The 19,884-nt window shown below is 46.1% G+C and overlaps 1 protein-coding gene across 3 annotated transcripts in view; it reads left to right on the top strand.

The window, feature by feature from the left end:
* The window catches only part of LARS2 (leucyl-tRNA synthetase 2, mitochondrial), a 145,852-nt gene that overhangs the window by 93,989 nt on the left and 31,979 nt on the right, over window positions 1–19,884 (top strand). For all 3 annotated transcript variants that reach the window (XR_010413450.1, XM_064597035.1, XM_064597034.1), the window contains exons 10-14: window positions 1,485–1,589; window positions 4,372–4,487; window positions 7,346–7,629; window positions 11,191–11,289; window positions 13,900–14,037. Coding sequence is in view for 2 of the 3 variants with exons in the window: in XM_064597035.1 (XP_064453105.1) it covers window positions 1,485–1,589; window positions 4,372–4,487; window positions 7,346–7,629; window positions 11,191–11,289; window positions 13,900–14,037 (742 nt within the window). In the remaining variant the exon portion in view is untranslated. The remainder of the gene's footprint in view (window positions 1–1,484; window positions 1,590–4,371; window positions 4,488–7,345; window positions 7,630–11,190; window positions 11,290–13,899; window positions 14,038–19,884) is intronic.

Here is a 19,884-nt window from a genome sequence, read left to right as displayed (position 1 = left end):
CTCTTCATCACATTTTATCATAATTGCAGACTTTGCACATATACCTGTCATCTTTGAGAAGGGGCAGTACGGAATCAGAAATATGGGTCTCCATTTTGAGAAGTGTCCGCACTTAAGCAGCTCAGGGCAGCAGGTGCTTCCCAGCCTTGGGACCATGGGTGCTACTGAACCTCTGCCTTGGAGACCCGTTTGGGTTATATGTCACTCTGTCCCCACTGTAACCTGTCTTGTGCTTCCTGACCCCTGCAAGATGAAAGAACAGAAGAGCTGGCTTAGATGCCTACAGAGCTTATCTTTCCCTCTTTGAAAAGAATACATCTTACTTCCTGGGCATATTTTAACTTTGGGGTTTGTAAAACATCTTTTAGATAATTATATGAAGTCGTAAAATATGGCGAATATAAATAGATTTGACAAATTATAACTGTTGTCAGTTGCTTATGTTGCAGTAAGCTCAAGTGAACTCACTAATTGTTTACCCCTTTCATTCCTTCTTCCTTTGGGACTGTGTTTGGGTCTTCATGCTTCCATTCCTGTAGATAGTCATTTAAGTATTTTATTATGACCACATAAATATCGTTCACAACTGAGCCAAGTATACTATGATTCCATTTTCCTTTTGGTAATATACTTTCTGTTTTGCCTGAAGTTAATGATGTCCTTATTTTTTTTTCATTTGCTTTGTGTTCTTTGGATTTCTAAGTCTTCCCACACCCTCCCAGAGGCTCTTTTAAAACTCCTTTTAATATAGTTTTCTACATATTCCAACCTGTCATATAATGTATTGATGCTCCTTTTTCCCCTGAAGATGCTTCCTGGGCCCTCTGTCCTGCACAGGCCTTACCTGGTCACTCTCCAGGCCTCTGCTGCCCATCTGCCATCCTACGGCTTCCCTCTGTCTTTGTTCTGAGAGTGTCTTGACCCTCTTTTCTTTGTTGGATCTTCTGTTTCCTAGATCCCATTTCTGTCTCTTTCTTGATTTACCCCTTTGTTTTGCTGGAACACATCCTCCACTGTCCTAAAAAAGGGTAGGTGGGAAGAACTGTCCTGTCTTCGTGTGTCCAGAACTCTCCTGCTCTCTGCTTAGTTATTCTCTACTCTCCTATCCACTTCCATCTTCAGGTGCCAGGATTTGGAATTCCTGACATTGCTTTAGTCACCATAGATTTTTGTGTTGCTTATTCTTCTGTATATTTGAGGTATTTTTCAAAAGGAAAAGGAGTGGCGGGACCATCTTTACTTTACCATCTGTAAAGTAAATATGCCATTTCGCTTCTTTGGTTCTGAGCATAGATGAACATTTTTGTGTACTTGTTTAATCTTTTGATTTTCTGCTGGTGTGAATTATCCATTAATACCTTCAAAGAACAGATTCTTTAACAATTAGCACAAACACAGAAGTCCTCATGCTTATTTTTCTCACTTGTCTCCTCTGAGACTCAGATGGTGTTAGTACCCCAGCTGTCACTCGCTCTCATTTTCAGATTGCCTCACGCCGGTGACGGCTGTGAACATGCTCACCCAGCAGGAGGTCCCTGTCGTTATCTTGGCTAAAGCTGACTTGGAGGGCTCTCTGGATTCCAAAATAGGTAAGTAGCTATTAAAATATAATCAGGATAATATACTCAGCAGGCTTAAGATCAAAATACCAGCCTGTTGCTGTCAACCGGAAGAACTCACTGCTGAGTCCACGGTCTGTTCTGCCTCTTTGGGAAAATGATAGGCCCCTTCATGCATCCATTCCCTATTTAAGAGCTACATTTTGAAAACATACCCAGTATACCACACCTTGCTAGTTGCTCTTGAGAATAATAAAAAGTGGCCCACAGATCTGGCCAGTAGAGCTGGTTGGTGAGACTCATACATGTGATACGGGGAACAGTACAACTCATATGAAATCTGATTTCAGAGCTCGTAGAACCAACCACAACTGCAGAGATGGGGATTCTGAGCACAAGTGATGGACTGGGCTGGGTTTTGGTGAAGGCTTGAGGAAGTGAACTTGAGCCCTCTAGGGAAAGGACCCTGACACAGCAGTCAAGTGGAAGGCGCATTTAGAATGGTGCATTGAATGTCCTCTGCAGCTTTGCTCATCCCTGGGAGTTCTGAGGTGTTGTCACCTAGCAGAGGCCGGGGGTGAGCTGAGGACTGAGAGCTAGTGACAGCCCGTCCAAGATCCGCTCTTCGGATGGACCCAAGCGCCCCTCTTCCCCAACATTCCCGCTGCAGATCCCAGCCAGTCTCAAAGTGCCAAGAGCCTGCAGAGAAAGTTCCTTCTCCACTCTCAATTTCCTGGTACCCAGAAGAAATAGCATTTCTTACCGAAATCATGTTTTCCCTCCTGATTCCCAGATCAGTTTTTGACAAAAGTGATTTGAAGAAACATCCAAACAGAAAATGGATATTAAGCCATTCAGGTCATTCCCTTCTGACCATTTAAACCTAGAAAGGTTGTTGCTTAAGGGAAATAATTCCTTCCTTTTTTTTTTTTTTTAAAGATTTTATTTATTTATTTGACAGAGAGAGACAGGGAGAGAGGGAACATAAGCAGGGGGAGTGGGAGAGGGAGAAGCAGGCTCCCCACAGGGAGCCCAATGCGGGGCTTGATCCCAGGACCCTGGGATCATGACCTGAGCCAAAGGCAGATGCTTAACTGAATGAGCCACTCAAATAATTCCTTCTGTTATTTTTCTGTATTTCATAATTAGTAAGATTCATTAATACAACCAGGCAAGATAGGCAATAAAGGAAGCTGTTGTTGATGTGGATTTTTGCTTTTTTGGGGGGGCGGGACTGTATTTTGAGTCAAATTACTGGCACAATATTGAAAATTCTGAAAGAAAAAAAAATCTGATTTTTTTTTTGGATGTGCATGGAAATCATTTTCCCTGTGGTCTTGATTTCCCACAGTTACATTATTAACATTTTCTAAGTTATTGCTTCTTGACTTCCAAGAACAAGCAATAGAAATAAAAAAGAGATAAAGCAGTGTTTTTGCCATCCCACCTGCACGTTACAGATAGTTCACATCCTGCTGAGCCCCACATAACCCACACTGTGGTCCACAGCATTCTTTATGTGGCCAAATAAATTTTTTGGCCACAGTGTCTCCATTTGAACATTTCTCCTGGTTACTCCAAACCATATGCTTTGGGAACACAGTGAGTGACTCTCTTCCCTTCTTGACCATGAACACCTTCCAGTAATACTGCTTGCCCTTTGTCCTCACCCTCCCATATCCTTCAAGTCCACTCCCAACATTTATTTGCCTTGTTAGATGCTTTTTTTTTTTTTTGGTCAGTAATCTCAGATGGAACACCACAGAACTTTCCATCATACCATGGAGCTTTCTGTCTTGCCAAGGAGCTTTAGAACATGTCTCCCAAACATGAAATAACCCTCGTCATCAGGCGGTGTTCCAAATTTCATGGAAATCTGACTTCAGCACTTTGTGCGTTGTCCTTAGTCTTCCTGCTCAGTAGCCACGGAACGTGTTGTTTCTGCAGGGACATCAGCAGTTTTGACAGTGACCCGCAGCAGGGGTCCTCCAGCAGGGGGCGATTTTGCCCCCTCCTGGGGGGGGGGTGGCATGTGGCAATTTTTCAGTCCTTTTTCTGTCACTTCCGGGGAGTGCTAGAGACCAGGAGCACTGCCCAGCATTCCTGCGATGCTCAGCATAGCCTCACAATGATGTCGTGCCAAGATTGAGAAAGTCTGCCCTGCAGACCCAACCACCGACAAGCTTGTTTTGACGCAGAGCTGAAGCCGAAAGTCGGCCTTGGCCCTTTGGATGAGCGATTCACTTATGCTCAACTCCCATCTCAGGCATGTGTGGACTGAAGAAGAAATTTCTATTCGGACTGCACGTATCATTGCCTTTGGGAACAAAGCATAGCGTGAGGAAACACAATTCCCAGCTTTCCACTTCGGGACTGTGTGGATTTTTCTAGGGCGCCAGGAAATGCTGGAGCTGGCAGCCCTGCTTCTCAAGAGAATGCCGCTGTCCTTGGTCCCTGAGGGAATTCAGACAAGAGGCTTCTCCAGATGCTTGCGATTCACGATTTCAGTGACAAAAGCCCCCCAAATCTTATCTTTTAGAATCACAACTATTTAAAAAAAGAAACGAAGCACAGGATAAAGACTGAAAGGAAATCATGCCGACATAGTAAGCTGGTTGTATGAGGGTGGGGGGGAGGGTGTTTCTCCAAGACTGTCCTCCATTTTCCCAAGGAATACACTGCATTTTTAGAACCTCTGTAGCTAAAAGAGAGTCTCCCTGAGGAGGCTAAAGCCGAGTGTCGGTGCTGTCCGTTATTTTGTGACTTGGGTATTTGCAAAGAAGGTGTTCTGTGTTTCTTCCCCTCTGAATAGGAATTCCGAGCACCAGTCCAGAGGACAGCACCTTAGCCCAGACCCTGGACCTCCCCTACTCCGAAGTCATTGAAACTTTGCCGGATGGCACAGAGAGAATGAGCAGCTCTGCCGAGGTTGGTTCCCCGTGGCACGGGCCTAACAGCTTCTCCAATCATGACCTTGACCTGGGTTTGATGAGACCTTTTCCTTCAGGTGCAGATTCCAACCTGCCATTTCACTCATCCCCACACCTCAAGGTCTTGCAGCCTCATTTTATAATCTGTGAAAACAAAACAGTATTCTTTTTCAAGATCTAGAAATTTATCAACTCTAAGTCAAGCCCAATCCTAGAATAGTATGGTTATCATAGTCACTATATTTTGGGAATCTTCTGCTTGGGGAAAAAAAATAAAATCTCTCTTCCAGGAAAACAGATTCCTTGGGAGGGTGACCAAAATTGGCTGTTCTTCCTAGATATTTCTATTCTCCCCAGATGACTGACTTGTTTCCTCCCAAATTTGAACTCATGTATAGAAATGAACACCAAAGTTGAATCACGTTTATTTATTTGGGCCAGGTTCTCTCTTGCCAGGTGGTAGATCTGGCAAGACTTGACCTCAGCCTTGCTCTTGACCCAGGCCAGGAAGTGTGATGGAAGGGGTAGGGTGAGGGGCGAGTGGGAAATAGCAGAGACGGTGCTTCTCAAACCTGAGCACACCCAAGAATCGGCTGGTGCCTTGTTGATACACACGCACACAGAGTGCCTCGCCCTCGACCTGGAGATTCTGATTCAGCAGCCCCAGGTAGAACCCAGGAACATATATTTCTAACAAGTTTTCAGGTGCTGCTACTGATCCAGGATCCACATTTTGAGAATCACCGGCCCAGAGCCTTGCTACTCAAAGTCCGGTCCCTGGACCTGGAACACTGGCATCACTGGCCCCAGCCTGGGTGATCCTGAGTCAATTAGACCTGAAGATCCAGGATTTTCAGGTTTGGGATTATGTGGCTAGAGGATATTTTATAGATATGTATATAGATAAATATATAAAAAGAATGAGAGTATGGCCAGGTTTTTTCCTTACCTGAGTGACAGTGTTTCCTGACCTCACATTTGTGCCTTCACAACCTAAATGGTAGTAAGATGCTCTAAGTTGTTGAATCTTAAACCTTTTAGACTACATTGGAGCAGACTCCCTGGAGGTGTAACAGAGCCACACCAAGGTGCTCGTACGGGAGCCCTCAGTATCTCTCTGAAGAGCAAGAAAGGGGATACTCGTAGCCAAAATTCGGCTTCTGATGTGCCCAGAGAGCTGCCCACTCCTTACTATAGGACTGACGTTAATTATGCTCCCTGGCTTCCTCAGATCACTTCAGGCGGTCTGTTGAATCCTCCCCTGGCTCTCGACTGAATGTCTAGGATAATGAATTCTTTCAGCAGATGGAAGGAGAACAGGTGGTAAAGGGCTCCCGTCATCTGTGAGCTTCAGGAATGTAGAGACAGTGATACGTGGAGGAGGTAGCCTTTCAAGAGAGTTTGCGATCATTGTGTCCCGTAATTATATGAAGGTGGGAGTGTGGAGCATCGAAGATGCCTCCCAGAGGGTGCGTGCATCCTTGGTAGCAAGTTGTGTGTGTGCCTCAGAAGACACTGCAGACCCCAAGGAGGGGGCTGCTTTTGGTAAACATCGCTATACTTAGATCTTTATGCCTCAGGATTGTAAGCTCCTTGCGGGCAGGGGGCAGAGCATCTTTATCTTTGTGCCCCCAACGTCTGGCTGAAGCCTGGTACTTAGTAGGGATGAAGTCCATCGACAGTGAACCAATTCCAGGGTACCCACGATCCCCTGTTGGCATTCCGTGCTGGCTCAATTCTCATCATTAGCTTGGTTCCCTGAAAAGCATCAGGTGAAGAGAGAAATTTCTCTTTTCTACTTTCATTGTCTTGCTCTGCTCTCTATAAAATGGGCGCATTTAAATATAAAAGGAGTGGTTCAGGTCTATCCAGCTATGGCCCCAATTTGTTCCCCTGCTTGCCAAATTACTTCTGCCGTAGGATATTGAATTTTCCTTCCTGGATTATTTTTTCCCCCAACAGGGGACTCGTCATTAGAAATACATATCATGCAGTTCTTTGCTAGCAGCTCAGTGCTGAGAGTTGATGATCCCTGTACTATCTCGGGGCTCAGGTGATAAGGAGAGCCACAGAACAAGGACCGGTTTGCCCGTGAGACACGGTGGACACAGTGCTTTGGGGTCACGGTACTTTTAGGGGTCCCCTAAAAGATGTTAATTTCTTTTAAAATCAGAGGGAAAAAAGAATTTTTCGGGTCAAAATAATGTTCATCTTCTTTCAATATAGTCACAAAACGTAATTTTAATACTTCCTAAGGATGGGGCGCCTTGTGGCTCAGTCGTTACGTGTCTGCCTTCGGCTCAGGTCATGATCTCCGGGGCCTGGGATCAATCCCACATTGAGCACCCTGCTCCTCGGGGAGCCTGCTTCTCCCTCTGCCTGCCGCTCCCCCTGCTTGTGCTCACTCTCTCTCTCTCAAATATATAAATAAAGATCTTTATTTAAAAAAAAAAACAAAACTGGGCGCCTGGGTGGCTCAGTTGGTTAAGCGACTGCCTTCGGCTCAGGTCATGATCCTGGAGTCCCGGGATCGAGTCCCACGTCGGGCTCCCTGCTCAGCGGGGAGTCTGCTTCTCCCTCTGACCCTCCCCCTCTCATGTGCTCTCTCATTCTCTCTCTCTCAAATAAATAAATAAAATCTTTTAAAAAAATTAAAAAATAAATAAATAATAAATAAATAAAAAAACTGTCCTAGGGAGGAAGGGGCCACAGAGGTGAAGGCACCTGGGGCTCGTAAAGTCACAACAAGGCTCTGCACAGACAACACACAAAAACAGCAATTTGGAGGGGGGGCGTGGCGGGTGACAGCTTGTCCTTGCGGAAGGAAGCATAGGATCTCTCTCCTTTCCCTCACAGTTCACAGGCATGAGCCGGCAGGATGCGTTTCTAGCCTTGACTCAGCAAGCCCGGAGGAAGAGGGTAGGTGGAGACGTGACGAGCCACAAACTGAAGGACTGGCTGATCTCGCGACAGCGGTACTGGGGCACGCCCATCCCCATGGTCCACTGCCCGGCCTGCGGCCCGGTGGCCGTGCCTCTGCAGGATTTGCCCGTGACCTTGCCCCACATCCCATCTTTCACCGGCAAAGGAGGCTCCCCACTGGCCACGGCTTCGGAGTGGGTGAACTGCACCTGCCCCAGGTAAGGAACTACCCACCCCCGGGCCTTGGCGTGGTCTGTGGCCCTGGCACCCCGGCTGCAGTTTCAGGCTCTCTGCTCCCTTTTTCCAGGGCTCCCACCTGCCTGGAAAGAATACTCTAGGTCTTTCTGTCCACTCACATCTTTACCAGAAATACCTGCCAACCGATGGAAAGCTGCACGTTTCCATCATGGCTTTGTAAAAGACCACTTTCTTCCATTTCATATTCCAGAGTGCTTCTTGGAGATGGGAGAAAAGTGTTTTCTCCTCTCTGCCTTTGTTTTCCCACCTTGTCACTGATAACAGCGGAGATTTTCTTACACGCAGTAGAGTGGTAGCTCCGAGGGGGGCTGTGCGCTGGGGTTTCATTCTTTAAGACACGGAACATCTCGTTTTGGAGGTAGGATTGTGTTTTACTGTTAGCTCACTGGCGTACCTCGAATGATTTTTGGGATACCATACCAGCTAATTAAGCAAATAACCCAGCCCAGCTCCAGCATCTTCCTACTTCCTTCTGTGGAGAAGCCATTTTTTCTCTGCCTTATAGATCAGGATGAGGATGTTAAAATAATCTGGTCCAGAGCTGAGTTATGAGGTTGGTAGTCAGGTAACCCTAGTGCAGTTGAAAGGCCCAGGCCGGGAAGTCAGATAATAATGGACTCAAGTCTTGGCCCCCCCTTTAACTAGCCGTGTGACCTTGGGAAAGTCACGTGACTTCTCTGAGCTTCGATTTTCTTATCGGAATCTAAAATAACCTCCTCGAAGGGCTGCTCAGAAGACTAGAATTAACACCCGCAATCCTGCACAGTGATGCCTAACAGACAAACATCCAGTAAATGGAAGTGTTACCACCATCCTCCCAGGTGCTCACCCGGGTGGTTTTAAGATTTGAGATGGGGCTTGTGGGCAGAAACAGAGGGAGCTCTGGGCCTTTTCAGGGTAGAATCGTGGGCTCCAGGAGAAAATAGCACACCCTCTTTATTAATGAGATGCGACAAAAGGGTTTCCCTGCCAAAAGCCCTGGTGGCCTTCACACCAGCTACTGCAGCCCAGGGCCCGTCTGGTGGGGATAAGGCTTCCGACCCTGGCTGCGGAGTCCTGGAGGGCAGAGCCCAGGCCGTGGTATTGGTCAAGGCTCCCTGGATGATTCTAATGAGCAATCTAGGACCGACAGTCATGGAACCAGCATGGCCAAGCAGGGCCGCAGAGCCCAACAGATGTGGATTCCTTCCTCTCGAGCTCCAAGACCTTGGGCGGATTTCTTAACCTCTCTGAATTTTAGTTACTTATCTGCAAAGTGGGGACGTGTATAGTCTCTACCTCGTAATCCCCAGGGTTCCTGGGGATTAGAGGAGAGAATGCCGGGGAAGCATTTGGCTCAGTGCCTGCATCCACTGGTACCGTTCGTACCATTGAAGCTGATGACGATCATCCTGTTGACACGGTCATCATCATCTATCCCTCCCACTTACCAAGTAGCTAAGCCATGTAAACCAGCTTTTAGTGGCAGCAGTAAGGTGTGTTGGTTGTCCTCCAGTCCCACGTGACCATTACAAAGAAAATCAGCATGGCAAGGTGTAGGCAGACGTTACTCCTTTGATCGGTTGGGCCCTGCGTTTTCTTCCTGATTTGTACACCTGTCCCAGTGGTGAGGAGAAGAAGCAACCTTTATCTTGTAAATATTTGCCCAAATAGTGTCTGTGTTCTGGTTGATTGCTCTCCCCGTAGAAAGATCTGGCTTTAATTTAGAGACGCACTGTGGAGATCAGTGTCTGGTAGCAGACCTGGGTGGTAGGAAAGAGGATTCCCTCGGGCTCTTTCCCATCAACACCCGCCCCCCGGGGACCACCACTGTTCCCAGAGGGAGGCCCCTGTGAGTCCCAAGGCCCCAAGGATCTGGGGCTCCTGTGTCTCTGTTCAGCCATTTCTGTTTAATAAGTGGGAGATGGGGGGCTAGCTGTTTGCTTCGGTACGATTTGTAAAGCCGGTATGAACTTCTTCACAGATGGAAGATATAAATGCAGGCCTTCTTTCATTTTTAAATTAAAAGCAGACTCTTGCCCTGGCATGCAAAATCAGCAGAAGGTTCATCAGTTCCTCTTGGGGCTCCTTGTGTCCCTCCTCAAAATCTCCAAGAAGCCCCAAGGACTGAGACTGCCCGCAGGGCAGCATTTAGAAGGGCAGTTGGTCCCTCTTCCAAGCCTCAAGAGGGAAAGCCTGGAGCCAGAAACGTGTTCTCCAGCTTGTTCTCACTGCCACAAAGGCCCCTGTCACCTATTGGTAGCTCATAGTAGCTGGCTCGATGCATCCACTGCTGATCCAGGCCGTGAGGAGTCTTCAGGGGGGCTGGGCCCCTTCTAGACTAGGCTTGACTAAGGGCACCCTCTCTTGGGTTCCTAGAAGTTCTGGGTTTTTTTGTACCCAGTTTGTCCCGTCCCATGGGCCCATCACACTGGTTCTGCTTCAGAATCGGTTCATCAGTTGGGCCCTTATGGGACCTTCATCCTCCCCAGGCATCCCCATCCCGAGGTTGAGGATCGCTTGTTCTTTTCAGCCCTTCACACACCAGGGATCTCGCTTCGTTTGCTTCCTGGAACAGTAGGGACATCTTCACCCTTCTGTGTCCTGTCCTTAGGCAGTGGGCACATTGGAAGGGAGCTCCTGATTTGTGGTGTTTGCCAATTTCTGTAGTATACATACTTCCACCAAAAGCTAGTTTCAGGCTATGAACTTGACATCACTTGTCACTGAGTTGGGAAGAGGTGCGAACCCATTGATTCTCACAAGCTGGTATGAGTTGGCTCTAGCACACCACTGCCCTTGGGCCCCCAAGGTGACCTCTCTTCCCAAGGTTACCCTAGTGGGTTTCGATTTCTGCACCCCCGGCCCTCGCAGAGATAGAGAAAACCCAAGTTCATTCTTCTTTTTTTCTTTACAGATTTTATTTATTTATATGACAGAGAGACACACAGCGAGAGAGGGAACACAAGCAGAGGGAGTGGGAGAGGGAGAAGCAGGCTTCCCGCCGAGCAGGGAGCCCGACGCGGGGCTCGATCCCAGGACCCTGGGATCATGACCCAAGCTGAAGGCAGACACCCAACGACTGAGCCACCCAGGCGCCCCCCAAGTTCTTTCTTTAGTACAACGTCTCTGTTTGGTTTTCAGCTTCTCTTCCTAAGTTGATTTGCTTCATAGGTATCACACGTTAGGCATTGGCTGAAGGCAATCTTGACATGCCTAAAATAGAAGTTAATGTGCAAAAGAGGGCACTCCTGGCTTATCCACATAGGTTGTTAGATTTTCTACCAGGTAAAATTTAGACACGTGGAGTATAAGGCTTTTAATTGTTGAAGATTTAAATTTTTCTTCATAAATTTCCTTAAAACGTCCTGTACTAAACAATACAAAAGGAGAGCGTTCTCTGAATTGCCGATCCATGATGAGGCATTGTTCTTGTGACATTCTGAATGGATGCTAAATTGTCAGCGCTTTCTCAAAAGCCAGTGGAACACTGCATTAAAACTTAAAAAGAAACCAGTTGATGAACTTCCTTTATTTCTCAGGTGCAAGGGAGCTGCCAAGAGAGAGACGGACACGATGGATACCTTTGTCGATTCTGCTTGGTACTACTTTAGATATACCGACCCGTGGAATACTCAGACGTAAGGCCTTGCTGCATCCTTTGAGCGTGTGTGGGTTTGGGTCCTCCAAGGAGCAGACACCAAGACAGAATTCTATATGGGAGAGATTTACTGGGGGCAGCGCCCGAAAGGATGGGGGGTGGGGAGGGAGCAGGAGTTGGTGGGGAGATCCCTCAGACCACTATGCAGTCCCCACACCTGAGAAGCAAGTAGGGGAAGGAAGGAGGGTTGGGTCGGAAGAGTCTCAGACTACAGTGCAGCTCTGAGAAAGTCTCAGCCAGGCCGATGGAAGCCCCGAGCAAAGCTTGTCCAGCAGAGAGTCCCAAGTCTGGCAGAGGTGCCATGGCGCTGGTCCCCTCCCTCTGGGAGAACAGGCTCTGGAAGCTGCTGGTCAGCCGTGCCCCCTGAAACAGGCCCTCCTAAGGGAGTGTGTCAGAGTATTAAATGAGATGCTTCACAGCCAAGCGAATCCCACGTACAAGAAAAATAAAAAACCGAAGAAGGAAGAAAATGCTGTTGTAATACCCTTCATGGCCCTGTGGTGAACTGCATTTATGGGGTTATAAAGATGTAATGCTGTTTACTTAACAGACAAAAATGATGGGAGGGAAGGAGGTAGGGAGCGTGAGGGAGCTAGGAAGCATCGCCTTTTGTCACATACACACAGCAATTTCTAAAATTGATAAATCAATAAAGAGTATAATTGCCAGAAGAAACAGCTACAGAATTCCAAGTGGCTAAGGGGGTGGGGGGCGGGGGGAGGCGGGCGTGGTGCTCATGAAGGCAGGGGCTGGGGGCCAGTGTTGAAATGACAAAGCTCTCAGTACAGTCTGAGTTTTCAGCCGTGGGCAGGTTTCTTAGACAAAGGTAAATACGTGAATAAGAGAAAGAGGGCCGTAGGGAGAGGGGGTAAAGAGAATGAGCAAAAGAAAGCAATCACAGAGCTCAGGAAAACCGCAACCACGTCCTTCAAAGACTTTGCCAGGTTGCTCTTGTCCAAAGGAAAACCATTGCCCTCAAACCCCGAAGTCCACATATAAAAATGTCCCCCCTTTTTTCTTCAGTGGTTGTAAACTAACGCATTTCCAGTGGGATTTGGTGCTCCTGCCCTCCCTCCCCCCCACCCCCAGCCAGAGTCCTACCCTGCAGCACTGTGATTTCTGTCATTCGAGTCCAGGCCATCCAGGAGTGAGGGGACCCTGAGTAAATGGTGGCCAGAAAGACAAGATGCACGGGGACTACTGTGGCAGGGAAGCGGGGCCCCTCCTCTGACTCCTCCTTCTAGAAGGGGCTGCTGGTACCTTCTGTTCTTTAGCAGTTGCTTAGAATGCCAAGGCAATCAGGCCCTACCTGTCAGAATGCTTCAGAGGAAAATCTTCTTACAGATGATGGAGGCTCTACATCAGTGATGGACCCTGGACCCAGAGAGTTACATCTGAGGCCTTCCCAGCCTCTGATCTGGGAATACCATTTAGCACATCTTTTGCCTCATAAAATGCAGCTGTGAGTTTCAGCACCAGCTCTTGTCCTCCCTAGATGGGGAGGAACCGTTGTTCACAAAGGGGAAAAAAAAATTGTTTTAATTTTACCAGAATTCTGGCCTAGTGACTGGAGAGAAGCAAGCTGCATTAAGATACAAATGCGGGGCGGTTGGCCAGGCCTACCTGCTGAGCCAAGTCCATGCTGGAAAAAAAAAGTGCCTTGTGGTGTAGGGAAGAGAATTTACAAATATTTGAGACCATGGAGTACAAATCCTCCAAAGGCAGAGATTTGCTTTATCGGAAGATCTCTAGGAAGCATATTCTCCTGAGATTGAAGGTGCTCAGCCCACTCTGCTCCCCTCCCCACAATGCGTGCGTGCACACACACACACATACACACACCTCTGCACACTCACAGACTCTCCTCTCAAGAGTCCCAGCCAGAGAATAGAGGGAAGTGGTGTTTGCTTTACTCCCCAGCACCCATTAGGACCAGGGAGTCCGAGGAAGCCTTTCTTGTAGGATTTCTGTCACTGACAGTATCTGTTAGGGGAGAGGGAGATGTTGGGTGATTTTATGTTTGTTACCCTAAATATGCTCCTTGCACGCAGGAGACCATATACAGGCTCTTGCTGACTATCTGTATTTTAAGGCTGCTTTTAAAAATAAGATGGAATTTGTGTTTTAAAATGAACATTTAGTGGCTGCATGTTAATCTCCTTTGTAAACGCCATATTGCCCCCTATTGGTAAGAGCTCACAAATCCCAATATGCCTAATCGCAATAAAAATTAAAATAGAAATCCAGATGTTCAAATACGCATCTTACAGAAATAACCTTTTTCACAGAAATACCCTTTTTATGCTGCTGTGTTTTCCTTTTGTCCTTATTTTAATGAAAATCGCATTTTTTAAAATGTCAGTAATGGCTTCTGAAACAGTTTTTATACATTTCATAATTTCACACCGACCTGACTTTTTTCTGCTTTATTATATCAGCTTTTCTCTTATTATATTTTAAAAAGAAAAATCACTGTTTTTCTCTGACTTTATTTGTCTCAGGGTATATGCGAATTATATAATAGGTCTGCTAATTTGTGTTCTTGTAGCAAAGCAGGTTTGTAAAAAATGACCATTTCTCTCTCTTGCAGCCCTTTTAATGCAGCGTTGGCAGATTACTGGATGCCTGTGGATTTGTACATCGGAGGGAAGGAACACGCCGTCATGCATTTGTTCTACGCGAGATTCTTTAGTCATTTCTGCCATGATCAAAACATGGTCAAACACAGGTGAGCACTTAATACCGCTCGGCAAAAGAATTCAGTTCTGTGAATGACAACTTCAAGCAGGTGTCCGTTCTTCCCAGAGCAAGGTATACACGTGTAGTGGAAGACTTCTGTTTTTCAAGTATCCTTTAGCGGTCACTGTCAACCTTAGCCATTTGAAGTGCGTTTCTGTTACTTAATCATAGTTCCAGCGTGTGATAATCGCAGGCTCGCCTAGCATCTTGCCTTCAGCTCTTGTCTGTTTAGCTGAGTTAATTAATTGAGATTTTGACATCTGAGGCAGAGAGAAGCCATTCGTGACCTTGTAGGGCTTTTTACAGCTTCTCGTTCGAGGTCGTGTTTATCATCTGGCCGGGCTATGCAAGCTCTTTTGCTAAGCTTGACTGAATCCTGCCTTGATAGATCACTCTGATAAAAACAGGTAATGAATTAAAGCTGGGGAATCACATTGTAAATCCATTGATAAAGGTTCTTCCTGTTGGCCTATAACCTATTCCCCGTTATGGTCAGAAAGGTGTCTATGTGTGCTTTTTTCTATATATATATAGTATATTTCATGTCTTACAGAATTTAAAGAATAAAGTGGACGAACCATGAGAGGTGATAGACTCTGAAAAACAAACTGAGGGTTCTAGAGGGGAGGGGGTGGGAGGATGGGTTAGCCTGGTGGTGGGTATTGAGGAGGGCACATTCTGCATGGAGCACTGGGTGCTATGCACAAACAATGAATCATGGAACACTTCATCTAAAACTAATGATGTAATGTATGGGGATTAACATAAGAATAAAAAAAAAAAAAGAATAAATTGAACATCCCTGTACCCCCTTAGAATACCCAGGGTCCCCTATCCAGTCACACCATCTCCCTACCTGGCACCCCTCCCCTGGCCAACCCCTATTCTGAAATCCTGAACTATTAATTTTCTGTATAAATTTATCAACTCTTTGTATTTTTCAACAGTATGTATTGTTTGGTTTTCTTGTGTTTGAACTTTACGTAAGTGGAATCATATTTCACATACTCTCTCTTGCTTTCCTCGCTTAGCATTTTTGGGGATTCATCCATATTGGTGCATAGAGTTATGTTCTGTTCCTGTTTCACTGCTGTAAGGCATTCCATCGTGTGGAGTGGAATGTCTAGTGTGGAACTCGGTTTCTGTGTCTACAGCACCATTAATGGTTGTTGGAGTGTTTTGTGCAGTGACGAACCAAACTGTATGAGCGTTCTTGTCCGTGTTTCCGAAACGTGTCTGCCCTTGTCTAGGGCATGTACCTAAGAGTGGGACTGCTGAACTGTAAGATGTGCACTTGTTCAGCTTTGCTAAGGAACACCCAGCTTGTTTTCAGATCACTTCTGTAAACCCTACACTTGTCAGGGTGTCTGGGTGGCTCAGCCAATGAAGCCTCCAACTCTCAATCTCAGCTCAGGTCTTGATCTCAGGGTCGTGAGTTCAAGCCTCGTGTTGGGCTTCACTTTGGGCATGGAGCCTGCTTAAAAAAAAACAAAGCAAAACAAAACAAAAAAACCTACGCTCATACCAACAGAGATGAGGGTTCCCATCCCCACACGTCTTCATCATGTCAACGTTGCTTATGTAATGGATCAGTTTGTGGGTTATGTTTGAATTGAAAGACACTGCTCACTTAATGATGTTTAGCATGTTTTTAACATGTTTAGGAACCTCTGTGTTTTCTCTTCCATTAAATCCCTATTTGTGTCCTTCACCCTTTTTTTCTGGGTTGCCTTGTATTGATTGTATGAATTTTTTAAGTAGGCTCCACACTCAACATGGAGCCCAGCATGGGGCTTGAACTCACAACCCTAAGATCAAGACCTGAGCTGAGATCGAGAGTCGGATCCTTCACCAACTGAGCCACCCGGGCGCCCCTTGGTTGTAGGAATTTTTAAAATATTCTGGATGCTAATCCTTTTCCAGCTATATGTATTGCAAATATTTTCCCCAGTTCTTGGTTTCTCTTATTTTTATGGTGTCTTTTGATGAACAGAAACTCTTACCACAGTAAATTTTAATAATCTTTTCCTTTAGGGCTATCGCTTTTAGTGTCTCAGTACCATTAATGGGCCAGTCCCTGCGTTTCCTCATTGATCTTTAGTGCTCTCTCCATCACAGTCAGGTTTTCGTATATATGCAGGGCCTTTTTATAGGATCTTTATTCAGTCCGTTGGTCTGTTTGCTTTTTGCTGTGATAATTATTTACTGGCTTTATTTTTAGTTTTACAAGTCTTACTGTCTGGTAAGGATAGTCCTTCCTCTTTGTTCTTTTTCTTTAGGAGTATCTTGGCTATGACTGGACCTCTGTCCTTCCATATGAATTTCAGTTTCACCCTATCACATTCCACAAATACTTCTTTTTTTAAAGATTTTATTCATTTAGGGGCGCCTGGATGGCTCAGTCAGTGAGGCGTCTGCCTTCGGCTCAGGTCATGATCCCCAGGGTCCCTGGACCAAGTCCTGCGTCAGCTCCTTGGGGCGTCTGCTTCTCCCTCTGACCCTCCTCTCTCTCATGCTTTCTCTCTCTCTTGCTCTCTCTCGCTCTCAAATAAATAAATAAATAAAATCTTGGATTTTATTTGTTTGAGAAAGAGAGCGAGAGATTTTGAGTACTTAAATCTCTTTTTTGGGGGGGAGGGCATGGAATAGAATCTTACTGTCTTTTTTTTTTTTTTTTTTTAAGGTGTTATTTATTTATTTGTCAGAGAGCATGAGCACAAGCAGGGGGAGCGGCAGGCAGAGGGAGAAGCAGGCTCCCCTCTGAGCAGGGGGAGCCCAATGTGGGACTCGATCCCAGGATCCGGGATCATGACTTGAGCCGAAGGCAGTTGCCCAACCAATCAAGCCACCCAGGTGCCCCTTCCCTTCATCCCACGCTCAGACCTGCTCCCTCTCTCTATGCATACACACATGCCTTAAAGGTCTACTGTACAGAGAATGCATTTAGTTTACAAATTAAATGCTTAAAATAATTTTCTTCTCATTAGTCCCAGAGCCCTTCGTATGTAAAAATAAACTAATCTGCATCAGAAGAACAATGAACACATTAACAGCATTAATCTTCAGTCGAAATGTTTGTGCCTTGGGTTAAAGAATTTACCATTCTGCCTTTCATGTCTTCTCTGTGGAAACTTCCTTACCTCACCAGATAAAAATTACCCCTGAGGATGGGAATTGTGTCCTATTAATGTGACAGTATCGTGGACAAACATTCTCAGTGAATATTTGTTTAAATAAATTGAGTTTAACTCCTTGATACAAACATATAAAAGTTTATGGCTTTCGGGGCACCTGGCTGGCTCAGTCGGGTGGAGTGTATGACTTTTGATCTCGGGGTCATGAGTTCAAGCCCCACATTGGGCGTGGAGCCCACTTTAAAAAAAAAAAAAAAAGTGTATGTTTTTCAAAGGAAGTGTTTTCCGTGGAGTAGAGAGAAAAGACAACATGAGAAATGTTTCCTTCTAGGTCTAGAAGCAAAGACCGTAAATGATTTCTGGCTCCAGGGTACCTTTCTCCAGCTTCTACACAGTTATTTGTAGGAGCAATGAACAAAACAATAAATGATTCATTGGGGGTGCCTGGGTGGCTCAGTTGGTTAAGTGACTGCCTTCGGCTCAGGTCATGATCCTGGAGTCCCAGGATCGAGTCCCGCATCAGGCTCCTTGCTCGGCGGGGAATCTGCTTCTCCCTCTGCCCCCCCCCCCTCATCCTCTCTCTCTCTCTATCTCATTCTCTCTCAAATAAATAAATAAAATCTTTAAAAAAAAAAAATGATTCATTGGCTAGCTATTTTAAAATAGAAGACAAGCTCTGGCTACTTTTAGGACTCCTGTACAGTGGTTTTAAACTATATTTGAGGGGCGCCTGGGTGGCTCAGTCGTTAAGCGTCTGCCTTCGGCTCAGGTCATGATCCCAGAGTCCTGGGATCGAGCCCCACATCAGGCTCCCTGCTCGGCGGGGAGCCTGCTTCTCCCTCTCCCACTCCCCCTGCTCATGCACGCATGTGTGCTCACTCTCTCCCCAATAAATAAATAAAGTCTTTTAAAAAATAAAAGTAGTAGCTCCAGCTGGGGAGCCCGAGGCCTCTGTCCCATGCTCATGTGGGTCACTACTTCACATCTGGACAGGTAACCCTTTTGGCTCTCAGGGGCCTCATGGGTCAGCAATTCAGTCGCCTCCAAGCACTGGATTCCCTCTAATTCTGGTAAATCTCATCAAGTATAAACCGCAGAGGTTTATGCGGATCTTATACTCTTCCCTGTTTTCTAAATGAGTCCTGGCCCTCTTTCACACTTGCACACTTGGGTCTGAACTTTGAGCTTTTCGTAGGTCTCTTGACCGGCTACAAGAAGCTGGTCTTGGGGGTGCGTGTGCCCCACACGGGACAGTGAGGTGCTGTTGTGTGTCGGAAATACCAGGTTAATGATCAAGCCAGAATTAATGTCAGCAGTAAATTTGCAAAAGAAGATAATACAAATGACCAAGAAGCACGCTCTACAATGTTGCCCTCACTGGTAGTCAAAGAAATACAAACTAAACAGCAGTGAGGGGCCATTTTCCATATAGCAAAGAGGCAAAGCTGAACAGCATCTCATACATTGCAGGAACAACCGTTAGGAAAAGCAGTTTGACGATACAGAGTGAGAGCCTTAAAAATACTCACTTTCGGACACGCTAATTGTGCTTCTAGAAATCCAAGCCTAAGGAAATAATCAGAATCAAACTTAACGCACCAAACTGTTCAAGTAGCTAAAAGTTTGGATACAACCTAAATGCCCCGAAAGTCTGAGAAAGGGCAAATAAAATCTAGCCCATCTATATGAAGGACTCTTACACGACTCTTTAAAATTACATTATATGGACTGTTTAATAACATGAGGAAATGCATCTGAAGTGCTTGGAATTGAAAAAAAAAGCAAGATATAAAATCATAGATGCAGGGCGCCTGGGTGGCTCAGTCGTTAAGCGTCTGCCTTCGGCTCAGGTCATGATCCCAGGGTCCTGGGATCGAGTCCCACATTGGGCTCCCTGCTCTGCGGGAAGCCTGCTTCTCCCTCTCCCACTCCCCCTGCTTGTGTTCCTGCTCTCGCTATGTCTCTCTCTGTCAAATAAATAAATAAAATCTTTAAAAAAAAAATAAAATAAAATAAAAATAAATAAATAAATAAATAAAATCATAGATGTAGTTGGGTTATACGTCTGCCTTTAAATGTACTTGTCCATATACATGCGTAACACAAAGCAAGAGAAAAGGCTAGAAAAAATTACGCCAACATGTTCACTCTAGTTTGCTCTGGATGATAAACTTATCAGTGATTTTATTATTCTTCTCATGCACTCCTGATATTCCCCGATTTTTTTACAATGATTTTGCAACTTTATAATAGAAAAAACCCAGTCCTCTACAGAGTGTGTTCGGAAGCAGGGAAATACACGGAGCCTCCCAGTTTGATTCTGGGCGAGGGGAAGGCAGCGGCTTATGGCTGGACGTCAGCCCTAGGTCGCCAGCCCTGGGCTGGTAGCTGCAGGGGATGCTCTGCAGTGAGGGATGGATTCATCTCCACGGAACTGCGGATCAGGAAGCCTTTTCTCTCCCTTTGCAAGAGACAGCAGTGAACATGAGCATCTTGTCAGCTTTATGTTGTTGCTCTTCATACAGACACTGCATTCCCTGAGCTGACATTCTCCCCGTGGTTCACTATCGACAAGAGCAGTGGTGCCCTGCTGACCGTGGAGGGCTCCACGGGCTCCTGTCCTGTTTCTCTAATCACATCAGAGCTTCAAGGGGAGGGGGGCGGGGGCAGGAAGAGAAGAGACGCTTTACTTGGTTCTCACC

Source organism: Mirounga angustirostris, unplaced genomic scaffold, assembly GCF_029215605.1.
Source record: "Mirounga angustirostris isolate CCGP_5_RB_7025 unplaced genomic scaffold, mMirAng1.0.hap1 SCAF_1, whole genome shotgun sequence".
NCBI classification, from domain to species: Eukaryota; Metazoa; Chordata; class Mammalia; order Carnivora; family Phocidae; genus Mirounga; species Mirounga angustirostris.
The sequence above is the reverse complement of the archived record's forward strand: the minus strand, read 5'-3'. Positions and strand labels throughout refer to the sequence as shown.